A 15252-nucleotide genomic window follows, 5' to 3' on the forward strand; every position below is an offset into this window, starting at 1 on the left:
GGAGCTGCTTAAACACACAAAGCTCAGGTACAGATGTAAAGTTGTATCCTCTTTGTTTCACAGGCTCCACAACAAGGAGCAACATGACGATGCAGAGGCCGACTTGAATCCCGAGGTTGCCGGGGGCAACAACCAGTCTGATGATCAACAGCTGATCCACCAAGACAACAGGCGGTCACCAAGGAGATGGTTCTTACCCTCGCCTCAAGGTGAGATGCCGCAGGACAACATCTGTAGTTACCACGGTGGAGGGATTGAGATTCACCAACAGTCAGATTTGATGTTTATAAACTTTACTTTTCATTCAGATTAAAATATTTATTACATTGGATGTTAGTTGGAGCTACTTTGGGGTTATTTTATTGATAAACTCATCATTAAGTATTGTGACTGTCATCTACACAACAATAATAATTATAATTATAATTAGAAGAAGAAGAAGAAGAAGAAGAAGGAGAAGAAGAAGAAGACGAATCGAAACTTTGATTTATATATTGCCTTTCACGGTCAAAGATCAAAGGCCCCTTTACAAAGTTAGAAGAATATAAAATAACTATGACACAAGCACTTGATTTTTGTTAGTACTGTATTATATCCTTGTGTAATTGTTCATAGAATTTGGTTTTGTAATGTTTCATCCAGCTTTGTTCCTGAATTAAAATAAAAGATTGAATTCAGTAAGTCCTCAGATATGGATACTGAAAGCGTGACATTTTTTTTTTTTTTTTTTTCAATTTTCTCTCAGCCTCCAACAAACCAACGTTTAGTTTTGAGTGTCTCCGCAGAAGAAGCAGTCTGGACGATGCCCCTCATTCTCCATCCTGCACAGCTCTTCCACTGCACCTGGTGCAGCAGCAGGTGCCATCATCTGTACATTAATAAATATAAAGTGTTGTCATCATTGTCAATGATTCGCCTTCATTATTCTTATCATGACTTTTGAACTCCAACCTCAGGTAATGGCGGTGGCCGGGCTTGATCCCAGAATTCACCGTCTGTCTCCGACCAGGTCTCTGCGATCCTGGGCCACGCCTCCTGCTTCACCCATCAGCCTCAACTTCTCGCCCTGCTACACGCCGCTCATACAGGTTTTTAGTCGATTTCTAAAATTGTTATTTGATTGTTTGTTTGTTTGTGTATTTTTTGGGCACGACTGGTTTTTTAAAGAAGAAAGAAGAAAGAAAAAGGAAATACCAGAAATACAACTGGCTTTCATTCATCATCATTTTCCCACCAAGGAAATTTAAGCGAGAGAAGGGCAGGAAAAGTATTTACTGCTGTTGATGCTCCTGTAAAGCTGAACCCAAGCACTTTAAAGTTTGTTAGTTTGTTGGTAAGTTAGTTTAAAAAGTATGCTCATATGTGTGTATGTGTGTGTGTGTGTGTGTGTGTGTGTGCGTGTGATGGTTTGTACTCAGGTGGACTGGCGCAGTCCTGGCAGCATCAGCAGCCTCCCCGGAGCGGTGAAGAGGAGTTCATGGTACACTGACGGCCTGGATGGTCCTCCCAGTCGCAGCCAGTCCCCGTCCCGTCTGCAGTTACCTGGAGAGAGCTGCTCCAGCTTCCTGCAGAAGAGAGGCAGTGCCAACAGTCTGGTGGAGGCTGTGAGTAGAAGTTATTTTCAAGTTACGGTCTGAAAACCCCAAATGTGTCCTCAATGCGTCCTGAGGTCCGATCTCAAACCCAATTTGGAGGTGGTCTTGGACACATGTGGCCCACGTACTCAGCTGACCTCCTCTGAACTGCTACAGTTTAAACACATTGTTATGCTTCTCAGTTGATTTGTTTGTAGTCACAGTATCAACACTGATCACTCCTTAATGATTGTGTAAAACTTCAAGAGTAAAATGTTTTTTTTCATTGCAAAGCTATGCCCAGTGCAAACAAACAGTTTGGTTTATTGTGTGCACAGACGTTCCTGATGCCGTTTGATCATTTCTTTCCTGTTCTTCCCAGGTGTTGATCTCTGAGGGTCTGGGGAAGTACGCCAAGGACCCCAAGTTTGTCTCAGCGACCAAACACGAGATCGCAGACGCCTGCGAGATGACCATCGACGAGATGGAGAGCGCCGCCAGTAACCTCCTGAATGGGAGTGTGAGTGATGACACCAACGGGGGGGCGTGTAACGTCAGCTCGGACACACAAGCCACCGCACATCTTAGAGACCACAGCCTCCGCGACTACAGCGACGAGGAGCCGTACGTGGCTGTGAAATGTGAAGAGGACCTGAAGGACGAGATGATATGCATCACGTCGCTATAGCAGCGGCTCACACGGGAAAATGTAGTTTTTTCAATTGAACATCTACTGCTGTTTTACTCTGAGGGGACGTCTCTGTTCAAGTGCGTCCCGGACTTGACAGAAAATGTAAAACATGGACGAACAAGAGAACAAAGTGCCTTGTTTTCTCTTTCTGAAAATTGAAATGCCAGAGAGAGGAGAGGAAGTGGAAAACTGACATGAATTCAGAAAATAGTGAAACCGGCGGGAATCAAACTACCTGCCGGGCCCCGCCTCTTAAACAGCAAGAGTTCATGCCTCTCTTTTCTTTTCAAAGCAGCAGGACAACTCGGCAGCCTCGCAAAGCCAGCCCCATGCGTGTCAAGTTAGATTTCACAACAACAGTCACAGAGTCCAGCAGCTGTAATCTACGGGGATGAGATTTGAAACAATAACTGAGCCTAAATGTCAAACTTTTAGCTTCAGGTGGAGGGTGTAGCCAAAGATGTTTAGTGAACAGTGTCTGGATACTGCGCCTGTTATTGTTCTGCTGCGAGTCTGTGACTCCCACAAAGCTTACTCAGTACCCAATGAGGCAATAAAACAGATGGTTAGGGTTAGTGTCAGGGCTCTGAGCACTTGTGTGAAATTAGAATTAATCAGAAACAGATTTTTTACCCAAATGAACAGTTCAGACCACCTAGCTCTCCAGTTGGGATGTTAGAAGCAAACACCAGTAACAATGAGTGGCCTGAAGGGAAAAGGCTTGAGCTGGCTTTGCCAAGCTGCAGTGGTCCTGCTCCAAAATGGCCGTTCGGGGATTCCCAGATTCCCATTTGTTTCACTTCATGTATATATTATGTGTGATTCTAACCTTTCACTGGTCGCAGTAACAGACACAGTTTTTGATCTGCTGCTCTGTCTTTTACAGTTTGGCCTCCACGACTCAGATGGCGTCATAAAAACATATAAAGTCCATATTTATATGTCGGTTTATTTTCATCTCAGAGCAGAGTGGCTGCAGATCAGGCCGATCCAAAGACTTTCCAGCCTGTGAATCCGCTTTTCACACTTTTTTTCAGGGTTTCAGGGTTAAACGTTGCTCGACTCTGTTTTTCTGACTTGAAAAGGAAATCACATATCAACGACAAAGACTCTGTCCTCAGGCATATCCTTCTGTTTCACGTGCACGCTCATAAGACACACTGCCAATCCTTTCCCCCTTTGATACCAACAACACTGATGCTAAATCTTTACACACTTTACATTTTTAACATTCCTACTCCTTTAACCACCATGAAACAAAAACAGCCGAAGATGTTGTTACAATGTCATTAACTTTATTGAAAACCATGAGGAGCGACCTCACTCTTACCTTTCTGAGATTGACAACTACATGAATATGGAGGGCTACTTGTTATATATAATGTCCCACAATAATAGCTTTTAACCTAAACCAGTGCGCTGTGGTTGTGTAAAGCTCGTCACCTTCAAACTGTAGATATTTCAAACTCACTTTTCTGTGTTTGTTAATCAGGTTTTTTATTAAGAACTAAATTGGCCTTTTACCTTTTACTTTTAACCACACAAACACAGACAGTGTTGTTGTGAGCTCGACTCGCCTCCAGCTATTTGGCAGACAGCCACTGGCAAGTGATGTCACGTCAAGCTAAATCGAAGTTAAATGTTATAAATCATCAATTAATACAACTTTTTAAAAGGAGTTATTAAGAATGGATGGGACCCAAAACAAATTATGCTATTTTAGTCTGTGCTCTCCTGGTGATGCTATTTTTAGAACTGCCTAGCGTCACACACACAAGATGACACAGAGGAAAATCTCCCGTCTTGGCTGCAAAACAACAGTATCATCTGAAGTCAGTCCAGATTGACTTCTGCCTCGGGGCTGATACAGAACAGATGACACAGGGATTCCCCCTCTTTGTCACAAAAGAACAGAATCATCTGACGTCAGTCCTGAGTCACTTCCACCTCCACAGCTGGAAAGTTTATCGCCCATGAATTGGTTTCCTCTTCTGAGCAGCCATGAGAGTTTTCTCAGACAAGTGGGCACTTGTTTCAGGATGAGCCAGACGCACAACGCAACACTGACACATGAAACATCCCAACAGACAGGAAAACCATATACATTTTATTAATTTACCAACAATATATAAATGCAGTACACTGTTTATGGGTGTGTAGAGTGTTTTCTTTTAATTTATTTTTTAATGAAATGACTGATGGTGCCACATTTTATTTGTAGTATTCCTTTTTGTTCTGGCCGAGTTAGAGTGCACGAGATGTCCGAAACAGCTGCTTCTCTGAAGAGAGATGCGACGACACAAGCTGCTCGTGGAGAGAAACAAACAGATCAACACTTTAGAGAAGCAACACATTCCACCCGCCGCTCTGCACGGTCGCTCCACCACAGGACAGTGTTTGTGAACCATTGCCACCGATAACAATGTCTTCAGGTCAACTTTTAAAAGCCAGCGCTGGGTTGAGGCAGAGCGATCGTGCTTCTCTCTTGTTTTTTCCCCCTTTATCTACACACTGTTGTCATGGCGACAAGTTCAATCTGTGCAATCAAAGGGCTCCTTCAAAGTAAAAGCAAACCAGCGGAATATTGAGTCATTTACACGCACATCTAGATTCAAAAGCAGAAAGTTTGCTGTTGATATGTTGATATAAACTGATGAATCTAACCTGGAACAGGATCTGAGCTGGTTTCTCAAACACTCCTCACATGTACTGTAAATAAATCCCTTTCTACTGCTTTCATCACAGGTTTTAATGGCCAACACTAAATAAGACTTATGCATTATCTAACTGCATGTAAAATATGTTTAATTGAGATTTAAAAAAAATATTAATGTTATTACCTCTGCACCAATCCAGGTGTGTTGGTCAACGTGTCAGGGAAACGGTGAGGTAATGGCTGCATTTACACAAAATGAAGGAAACATTAATTGTTTCATTAAAGATTTCAAACATTTTAGCTGCAATCTTCTCGGATTGGCCACCTCAGATATGTGTGGGAAACAGACTCAGACTTCTGAAATCTCTCAACACAAGTTAAGAGGAACACAGAGCAGCATCTGGAGTTTACAACCTGTCACTGTTTCCTCTGAACAACACTCCCCTGCTTGTCAGTCGGACATGTTTGTCCTCAGAACGGCACAGACCTCCGGACAGGGCCCAACAACATTAGTGTCTGCTTCTTTAAGCAGAAACATAAAAGAAAAAAGGATGTGGTCAGATTTTTAATTGTCGCCACAAAACAGGCCTAAAGATAGAGGGGAAACGTTTTGGGGAAATCTGTTTCGTATTTATTTATTTTGTATCCTGCTGACAAATACACAAAGAAACACAGTGACAACCTTGAATCCTTGGTGGAGGTAATAACAAGTTAACTGCCAGGTGTTCCATTAAATATTAGTGTTTCAATGTTATCGCTAATTGTTTTCTTGTAAACATCACTATTTGAATAAAATCTAAATTGCCAGGCCGATATAAACAAATATCACAGTTCACATGTCAGGAACTCAGAGAAACCAGAATAATAAAGTGCAGTTTACTCACACTACAACTACACACAAACGCACGCACACACACACACAATCACACAAACATACACATACATTTGTCCAACTTCAAGACTTTTATCACATGACAAAAAACACAAAATCTTGTTGTGCAACTGACAGCTTTATTTTTTTGTACTGCTCGAATCTTTCGCAGATGATTATGACACGACAACGATGATGTGTAAAATCTGTACAGTTGTTTGTAAAAAGTCAGTGATGAACTTGAAGATTTCTGCTTTCTACCCAATTGTTGTATGAAAATTAAAAAACAATCATAGCTCTGTCTACTTTGTAGCAAACGTACTCGTACCTTTTGTACCAATGTAAACACAAACCCAGTTTTGTACGTTTTACTTCTTGCCTGAAATGACAATGAACCTGTCGAGGATTTTTTAAGGACTAAATAAAGTCTGAATGAAATGAGGACAAAGTCAGGACGTCTGCTTACAGTACAAACCACACACAAAAAAACATGCAAACATAATACCTTTGTGAATTTTCACAATTAACTTCCCTCTGTGATCCTTCATTTATACACATTTTTGTGTTAATACAATACACAACTTAATACAAAATCAACTTTGTGCAACACTATATAATGTAAACAATTATCGTCAGTTAGATTCTTCATAGTGTAGTGCAAAGCTTAATAAGACTATTAGACATTATTTGAACACATTGCTGTTTCCTTCAGAGCAGACATCATAAAACATGCATTTAATACCTCATGTATGAATTAAGATTTTCAGTGAAGCTGATTGTAGAACTTGATCCAAACTAGTTATAACACCACTGTATAGATATGGTCACATCTTATAGGCTGCTGTGGTGTTTCATTTTATCTGGTCAGTTCAACACAATCAAGCTTCTTTGTAAACATAGAAATAAATGTGCAATTATTTTTTCCCCCTACTTTTTAGTTAAAGTTTTTAGTGTATTTGTTACATATAGAGAGTTTGAACACAATATCTATATAAGCAGGATTTCATATATTCGGAGATATCATTTGAATTTATTGCTACTGCAGCAGACTGAACCAAAAAGCAGCTAAAAGCTTGGAGCTGAAAAACTTGATCAACCAAAGTAACAAATTTACCACATAAGGAAGATCAGTATCATGGAAGCAATTAAACAGATTGATCCTTTATCTGCTTCATGACGCACCAACTGATGAAATCTAGAACAAGTAGTGGAGTAGAAGAAGGAGAGTTGTTCTCTGCTTGTGCCAGACATGTGTGAGTCTTGTGGCTTTAACTGATAACAGATCAATGTCTGGGCCCAGAACCCAACAGAAAATGAGCTGTGTGCTTTTCTCTTTACACGTGAAACACATCTGGTTAACAACAACAGGCTCAAGTCAAGTCAGTTGTGTCGATAAAACTCTAAACCGTGTATTACTGTCAAAGTGAGTCTAAATTTCTACTTTTTTACTAAAAGTATATGGCTTTTTATAATGACAAAGTTGACAGCCAACAAAATGTTGAATCTGCAAGTTCGCAGGAAGGAAGAGGTATGTTACCATGGTGATAATTGGTTAGAGCAGATAAATAACCAAACCTGCTGCTGAGACTGCTGAGGGTTAGAAAGCAGACTGCTGATCGTCACTCAGAAAACAACTTACTCTCCTGTGATTATTAAAAATGTCCCTTTTTTTTAAACTTGAGTTGTATTCAAAACACGCCGTGTGCTGTGGGATTTAATTTTACCTCAGGATAATCAAACTGTCCGAGGTATATTAATGCAAGAGTTCTAAAAGGCTTTAAAATTACTGTAGCTGGTTCAAGAAACACTGGATGAAGTCAAAGTGAGTTCAGACACAAACACCATCAATCGGTGCAGAAAGTCAGTATATGTAAAGTTGGGTGAATATACACAAAGAAGGTATATTATATTTGTATATTCAGCCACAACATTAAAACTGCTGTGTGGCTGTGAGAACACGGCCACTGGTTCTATATAATCTTTGTAAAACTGAACCTCAGATGTAAACTGTTCAAATTCACCAGTATTCAAAATCAAGAAAACACACACTCACATTAGTTGACGGATGAAAGATCCTTCTAACCAGCTGATCACTGCTGCTGCTGCCTAATGACTGACAAGACACTACCCTCTAGTCTGGATCGCTGTTCATCTCTGAGTGTCGAGCGTTGGTGGTTGGTACACGGGAACCCCTTCGTCCACGAGAGGAGGCCGACCCCTGATGATGTCGGCAGCCTTCTCTGCCATCATGATGGTTGGCGCGTTCAGGTTTCCGCTGACGATGCTGGGCATGATGGAGGCGTCGACCACACGCAGCCGCTCGAGACCTAGAACCCGCGTGTTGGAGTCGACGACCGCCATCGGGTCGGAGGGCGAGCCCATCTTGCAGGTGCAGGACGGGTGGTAGGCGCTGTCGGCCTTGCGGCGGACAAAGGCGTCGATGTCGGCGTCGGATTGGACCTGAGGACCAGGCAAGGCTTCGTTGCCCCGGAATGGATCGAAGGCCTTCTGAGCAAAAATCTCTCTGGAGAGTTTAACACACTCTCTGAACTCCCACACATCAGCATCTGAGAGGACAGGAAAAGATGGAGAAGCTGGAAATCTAAATTCTGCTATATTACCTATACACCAGTCAAACCAGCTCCACGGTCCAACATTTCAATGGCTTCAAAGGCTCTGCTCTCGAAGACAAGTTTAATATCTTCAGAGACAGACAGATCTGCTCCTCCAGCTCAAGATGGATTTGGTTGATGAAGAGTTCAGGGAGTGAATCTTACCAGTGGAGAGATAGTTGGGCTGGAGATTCGGGTGATCCAGAGGGTTGGTGCTCTTCAGCGTCATGCAGCCGATACTGGTGCTTCTCATTGGTCCCACATGAACCTACAACACAAAGCAACAAGCACCCAGTGACCTGTCTGTTATCAACCTGGATGAGAAAACACAGGTCACAAATAACACATTTCTCAAGTTGGCCCTGTATTTTCTGAAAAATTGGAAAACAATAATCCACCAGCAATAATAAAATAACTTGAACAAATCGAAAAAACCTTGTACAGGTGCTGGAACTAAAACACAGAAGTCAGACGTAAGATTGTTGTATCTTTTTTCATCATCATTTAAAAATAAAGACAAAGCTCTTTCACATAATTCTCACGCACTGGGAAAGTAAGAAATTTGTGCTGTGTTCTAAGACAGATTTTTAAAAACCTCAAATTCCTTTGTTTGAGTTCCTAAAGAAGCCCAAAGCTCAAAGTCGGAGGTATTGTGTGGGTGGGGTAGGGTTATTTGATCTCCTGGCAGTTGGGTAAGTAAAAGTCCCTGGCAGAACCTTTCCAGGGAACTACTATTGTTTCATTTAATGAGATACCATGGAAAAGCACGTGAAGGTACTGTGTCAACACCTATTTATAACCTGTGTTCTAATCATAAATCTAATCATAGACAGGTAGTGGAGTGGCTTCATCCTAATATCAGCCAAACACACACACACACACACACACACACACACACACACACACACACACACACACACACACACAATACGTCTCCCATCATATTTTTTACCTGCACAAAAAGGAGCCCCAGTGTTTTACCTGATACGCCTCTAACTTAGAGGCAACTCTTCCGTGGTCAATGACCTGCGAGGGCAGGAAGTGGAACTGGATGTCGGGGTGTGTGACATGGGGCCGACTGCGGATGAACCCGCCGCTTTCCAAGTGGGCTGTTGCTCCGTAACCTGGGGGAGGAGGGTCATGGTGGGTGATACATAGTTTGTTTCAGATCGTGAAACCTACTGTATAAAATGGGCGCTAGTTGTAACTCGCTTTGGATAAAAGCAACAGCTAAATGAGGTGTAATGTCATGACATGTAATAAAAGTCTTTCCCTTCCCACTCCTGCTTTTTCTGGGGAAGCCCAAACTATTCATAATTGTACCAGTCTGTATCTGAGACATGTGCTTTCCCGTAAGGATTTGGACATCCAGCTGTTATCATGTCTGTGTTTTACGTCATAAAAAAAGAATCAGTGGTGGGTTGTGAACACACCCTGTGTAACCCAGGTGCTTCCTGTCTGCATCAAACTATTGGGACACGGAAAGGCTTTAAGCTGTTTATCTTTTGATAATAAATCATATGTCTTCTAACACCCCCACTAGACAGCTGAATATTGTTAGAGCTACAACCGGAAGCTACTTTTTATGTTGTGTTTCTTCTCTTTATAATCACACAATGTTGATTTTTTTTTCCTATTCAAGAGCGTGAGGGTTTTGAGTGAAAGCATAACAACAACAAAAAACAGAGCGAAAATCAATAAGTCCTGCTCTCAAGCTGAAAGACTATGCTCTTGAACAAAGAATTTGTTTCTTTCATAAAAAAGCCAGTTGGTATATTTATTTTTCTTTAGATTACTTGCATTAGCAGTACCAAGCCCAAAGAGTAAATCATTCCGTGCATCTGACTGGTTAACATTGAGGGGAAGGAATAATTGGACACATACTGTGCTCATGACTAAAATAAATCCTGTCTATCAATGTCTATCAGTGATATAACCTCACAGAAATACATAATTTCACAGAACATGTGTGTTTTCCCATTTGCGTGTGTAGGTGCCTCCGGTTACCTGTGAACAGGGTGAGCCACTCGAGGCCTATCTTGACCATGTGGAAAGGTTTCTGTGCCTTGTACAGGGTGATGGGCTGAGTGCACTGCTGCTGGATGTACAGCTCCAAATGATCCTGCAGGTTACTGCCAACACCTGAGACACATCACGCAGTAGAGTAACAAGGAAAATACACAAGGGGTCAAGAAAGGCAGTTTGGTCTGTTTGTAAAAACGAATGAAGATGAGGTTTAGTGAGTCCTTTACTTCCGTTGGAATTAGATATTTGTAAATGCTTAAAAATACCTGGCAAGTGCTGAACCACAGGGATGTCGAGTTGTTTCAGGTCATCAGCGTTTCCCACCCCAGACAGCATGAGAAGCTGAGGGGAGTTGATGGCTCCTCCGCTCAATATCACCTCTTTATCTGCAAACACCTGAGGAGAGGAGAGCAAAACTGATGAGAGTGACTGAATGAGAATTAAAATACCATAGGAAAAGTTAGGGAATCTCTCAAGAGACGTTTTCAGTCATTAAGTCGCAAATTGGTCCCAGACGTTTTCCTGGGGTTTCCCCTTTGAAGAACGCAGCTGGAGATAGTTTGGCTCACACCACTTCACAACAACAGGAACATGTACACAACGATCAGGAGAGGGGCGGTGCCTGGGAAGCAAATGTGGGAGGCGGAACACGTGATATAAGCACCAGTGCAGAAACCCCATGTTCTTTGTTTACAGCACATTGACACCAGCTTCTGCTCTTTTCACCAAAAGCTTTCGAATCTTGTTATGTCCCTGTCTTCTACATGTATCTCTCCTCATTCTCTTTCTGCGATAGTCGTTTTCTTTTTGGCTTTTCCCTTTTCCATTGAAAACAGTAGCCACAGACCCCTTCTCGCCTTCAATGAATTTCCCAGGCATCTTCCTGCTGGGTTCTCACTCGGACATTCTCCAGACATTTTACTAAGATGTCTAGGCAGAAAAAGTTCCGCAAAATGTCCCAAGCAATTGATTTGGACATTTGCGTTCTCGAATACAGCCCATCCATAAAATTCGGTTAATGTCCGTAGCTAAGTGAATGTCTGGAAGCATCTTACCCTCTTCTTCTGTCCCTTCTGTATGTATTCAACTCCCACGGCACGGTTTCCATCAAACAGGATCTTGGAGGTGAGGCAGCGCACCTCTGTCTTCAGGTTGGGTCGACCCAGGACAGGCCTCAGGTAAGCGCTGGCCGTGCTCCACCTCTTCCCTGCAGAGACAAAGAAGTGGCACGCAGAAAAATAATAAGGGGCTGGTTCGTAATATTGTTTAAACACTGAATCTAAAAGATCCTATAAATATAGTTATAGCTCCGCAAACCATTGTGAATGGTCATATCCATCCAGCCCAAGCCTTCCTGTTGGTGTCCATTCATGTCCTCAGTGAAGGGGTATCCCGCCTGCTGCCCCGCCTCGATAAAAGCCTTGTGAAGGGGGTGGCTGGTCTTCCCTCTGGACACATGAAGAGGTCCACCACCACCTCGATACCTACAGTGCACACGCAAAGACACAAACGTAAACATTCCCAATAGATATTAATCATTTCATTACGAGCATTACGAGCATTTCACTCAGTTTGCTTTCATGCCAAAAACCCAGTCAGACTTCACAGATTCTTAACCTAACCTCATGCTGGAGGGATTGTATAAATGTTAGAGCTCGACATTTTATCTTTAAACTGAAATTGTGAAGCTCTTTGAAACTTATCGGTTTCTGAAAACTGGCAACAATCGCTCTTGGCATTGACTTCATGTTGAGTCTTGGTTCGTTCTTAACGCGATATATGGACCATATTTGGTTTATTACTCAGCTGGAGCATTACACTTATCTGAACCTGTAGGATTAGCTTCCAATCCGCATGAGTTGATAGGAGTAATATTCCAGCATTGGACACATTTAACACATTTGCGTCAATGTAATACATGTATCTCAGTTCTCTATCTTCCATTACATCACAAACATACCGATCTTTGACCTGTGAAGTCCTGATAAGTATCTGGGTATCCGTGAAGCTGTTTATATCTTTCATTTGCATGTGCTTCCTAGTTTTCCCCCTATTTTGCATGTAATCCAAATATGTGACTGTAATTAGCCTGTGACGCCTGTGTGTTCAGCTTCTTCCCAGAAATGATCCACCTGTGTCAAAAGCAAACCCATGACGCATGTTGAGCCCATGGAACCAAAGCACTAGCCCTTCCTGTGTCATGTTTCCGCCTCAAACTTTGTCCCTGCATATCGACCAGGTACTAAAAAGAATATCCTCCAGATAGTTTTTGTTCGGTACCTATTTTCTCCGAGCTCATGACACTGAGCTTTCCTGAAGTACGGCAGACAGTGTTCATAGTCCCAGCCCTCTGCCCCCTCTCTCTGCCAGCGGTTGTAATCTTCGGCGTGTCCGCGGATGTAAACCATGGCGTTGAGCGAGGAGGACCCGCCCCAGACACGACCCCTCGGCCAGTACAACACCCGGTTGTCCATGTGGGCCTGGGGTAAAGTGTTGTAGGACCAGTTATACCTGGAGAAATACAGCATGGCATCAATAGCATGAATTCATATATCACTTTATGAAAGGTTAAAGTAAAGTTAAAGTAAGGAGAAATTCTTCTACAGTGATTTGACGGTATGAACACTGACAGTTGCAAAAGCAAGTCAACTTCCGATTTCAAAATATGTCCATACATTTGGCACCAACACATTTTGAAACAGGGGGCAGACAAGTAAAGTAAGTTAAACTAGTGTACTTGTCGTCACAGAGGTTGTAGGTCAGTGCAGCCGGCATGTGCGTCTTCCATGACAGCCGTATGCTGCCTAGCAGCATGTCCTTGGGCCCAGCCTCCAGCAGCAGCACAGACTCATGGGCATCCTCTGAGAGACGGTTGGCGAGGACACAGCCCGCCGACCCGGCCCCAACGACGACATAGCTGTAGGACGGGGTTTTCTGATGAGGTGATGATGAAGAGTTGCGACTAGCAGCAGAGGCACTAAAGCATCGGTAATGGCTTGAGGAGCAGCAGGGAAGAGAAGGACTCCTGCTTCTGGTCTTTGGGACAGAGAAACATTCTGGCAAACGTCCCAAACAGGATCTCCTGTCCCTCATAAGACTGGTCCCAACTCGCCAGGCTCCAGTTTGGCATAGTGCGGCTGAAGACAACATCATGGTTGTGGCAGGGCTTTCTTCACTCCCTGGAAATCACAGCAACAACACACACTTAATGACACGCTGGAGGGGTCAAGCTGGATCTGAAACTAGCTAATCAAATACAGGATCATTTTCAAGAAATGACTATAATTTGTGACCTTCTAACTACTGTATACACATTGTGGTTTTCAGAGAGGCATTTGATTGGCATTTTGGATCCTATCAAGGTTAATTATTACCTTGGCCAAACCCTGTCCTCAGAGCCCAGGTTAATCATCATCATGGTTCACTCAGGGCTGTTGAGGAGGGAAGTTTAGTTTCTCTTTTAACTTTGTCTTCATCGTGCACAGACAAGCGATTGCCTGTGTGTGTTAAAAGGTCATATTCATGAATGTGAATCGTATATCACAGGCTTTCCCATATTGCGAGACAGTAGGGCTGGACGATATGGCCAAAACTTCAGGGGCTCCGTAATATCAAAAAAACTCCAGATTATTAATTATTTTTAGTGAAACGACCGATTTTTACACCTTAGATGGAGCAATGGTTGTGGTTTTAAACTCTTCTTCAAAGAGTAGAGAAGGACAAACGCTTACACAATGTATCAGCAATATATCGATATACACTTAGCTTTTGTTATATTGCTAATTATGAAAATTATATTGCAATTTTATCACCTGGCCCTAATATAGCTCCTCACTGTGCTTGCTCAGGGCAAAGGCATTATATTAATATGCATTTTGGATTTTTGTTTTGTTGCTATTGATAAAAATGATGCTGTAATTTAAATTTTGTGATAATATTAGTATCGTTTTATACATCTTGTAAGTGTGTTTGCACAATGCATAAGTGATATATCGGCATGTATTGAATTTGTGTTATATTGCTATTAATGAAAATGATATTGCGATTCTTATTTATATTGTTTTATCCATTCGTAAGCAAGACATTGATATGCATTGGACTTTTGTTAAATTGCTATAGTTTCAATTCGTTATCTTGCTATTGATGCAAGTTACATTGCAATACGTATCGATCTCTAGCGGAGTGAGTGAGTTATCAGGCTGTGTCAGTGAGGAGAATGTAGGTCAGAGTCATATCAGTGACTAACAGTTTTAGTATGAAGCTGAACTCAGTAAAACACCCTGAAGTCAGTAAAATAACACTTTACTAAAAAATACACAACAAGAGGAAAACACACGTCAATGACGTTTAAATGCATCTGTTAAGGTCCCTTGTGAGTTTAATGTTACGATCACATGAAAATGAGACTGTGATCGGCCGCTCGCCGATCAAAGTCTCTGGGTCTATCTCGGTCTGCTGCAGCATTATGGGTGGAAACACGTCTCCTTTATTTAAACACACTTTAAAAACTTTACAGTCCGACACAGAGACGGTAAAAGTGTCTCAAATCTTCGGTGACAGCCCTGAGGACTTTATTTCTGGACTGTTTGTTTGTTCGTCCGAAGCTCGCACACACAGACACACACAGACACACACGGCTACTTTACTGCAGTACCACTGAATACGACCGTTATACTCAGATTTAAACAGAGACTGAATGTGGACCCACTGAGGGGCAACGTGTCCACATGTTGATTAAAGCAGCGAATAGACGAGGATCCTACCTTGAAGGGAACTCACCACCGCGGACTGAACGGTGGACGACTGGGGGGGAGGGGGGCGGT

The 15252-nt window shown here is 42.4% G+C and overlaps 2 protein-coding genes across 2 annotated transcripts in view; one reads left to right on the forward strand and one right to left on the reverse strand.

Annotated features, from left to right (window-relative positions):
• Positions 1-6863, forward strand: part of cacna1db (calcium channel, voltage-dependent, L type, alpha 1D subunit, b) — a 70895-nt gene extending 64032 nt beyond the window's left edge. The window contains exons 45-49 of the mRNA XM_053423845.1: positions 64-209; positions 746-858; positions 957-1088; positions 1419-1604; positions 1957-6863. Of these exons, the coding sequence (XP_053279820.1) occupies positions 64-209; positions 746-858; positions 957-1088; positions 1419-1604; positions 1957-2262 (883 nt within the window). The 3' untranslated portion in view covers positions 2263-6863. The remainder of the gene's footprint in view (positions 1-63; positions 210-745; positions 859-956; positions 1089-1418; positions 1605-1956) is intronic.
• chdh (choline dehydrogenase) lies at positions 5913-15250 on the reverse strand. Its single transcript, XM_053423843.1, has 10 exons — positions 15193-15250; positions 13167-13608; positions 12710-12940; positions 11747-11913; positions 11485-11636; positions 10696-10825; positions 10412-10546; positions 9386-9528; positions 8570-8672; positions 5913-8359 (listed from the first exon to the last, which is right to left on the reverse strand). Exons 2-10 carry the CDS (start codon positions 13580-13582, stop codon positions 7941-7943), a joined length of 1896 nt encoding a protein of 631 aa, XP_053279818.1. The 5' UTR covers positions 13583-13608; positions 15193-15250; the 3' UTR covers positions 5913-7940.
• Positions 15251-15252: the final 2 nt, after the last annotated feature.

This window comes from Pleuronectes platessa, chromosome 6 (assembly GCF_947347685.1).
Source record: "Pleuronectes platessa chromosome 6, fPlePla1.1, whole genome shotgun sequence".
Classification (NCBI taxonomy): domain Eukaryota; kingdom Metazoa; phylum Chordata; class Actinopteri; order Pleuronectiformes; family Pleuronectidae; genus Pleuronectes; species Pleuronectes platessa.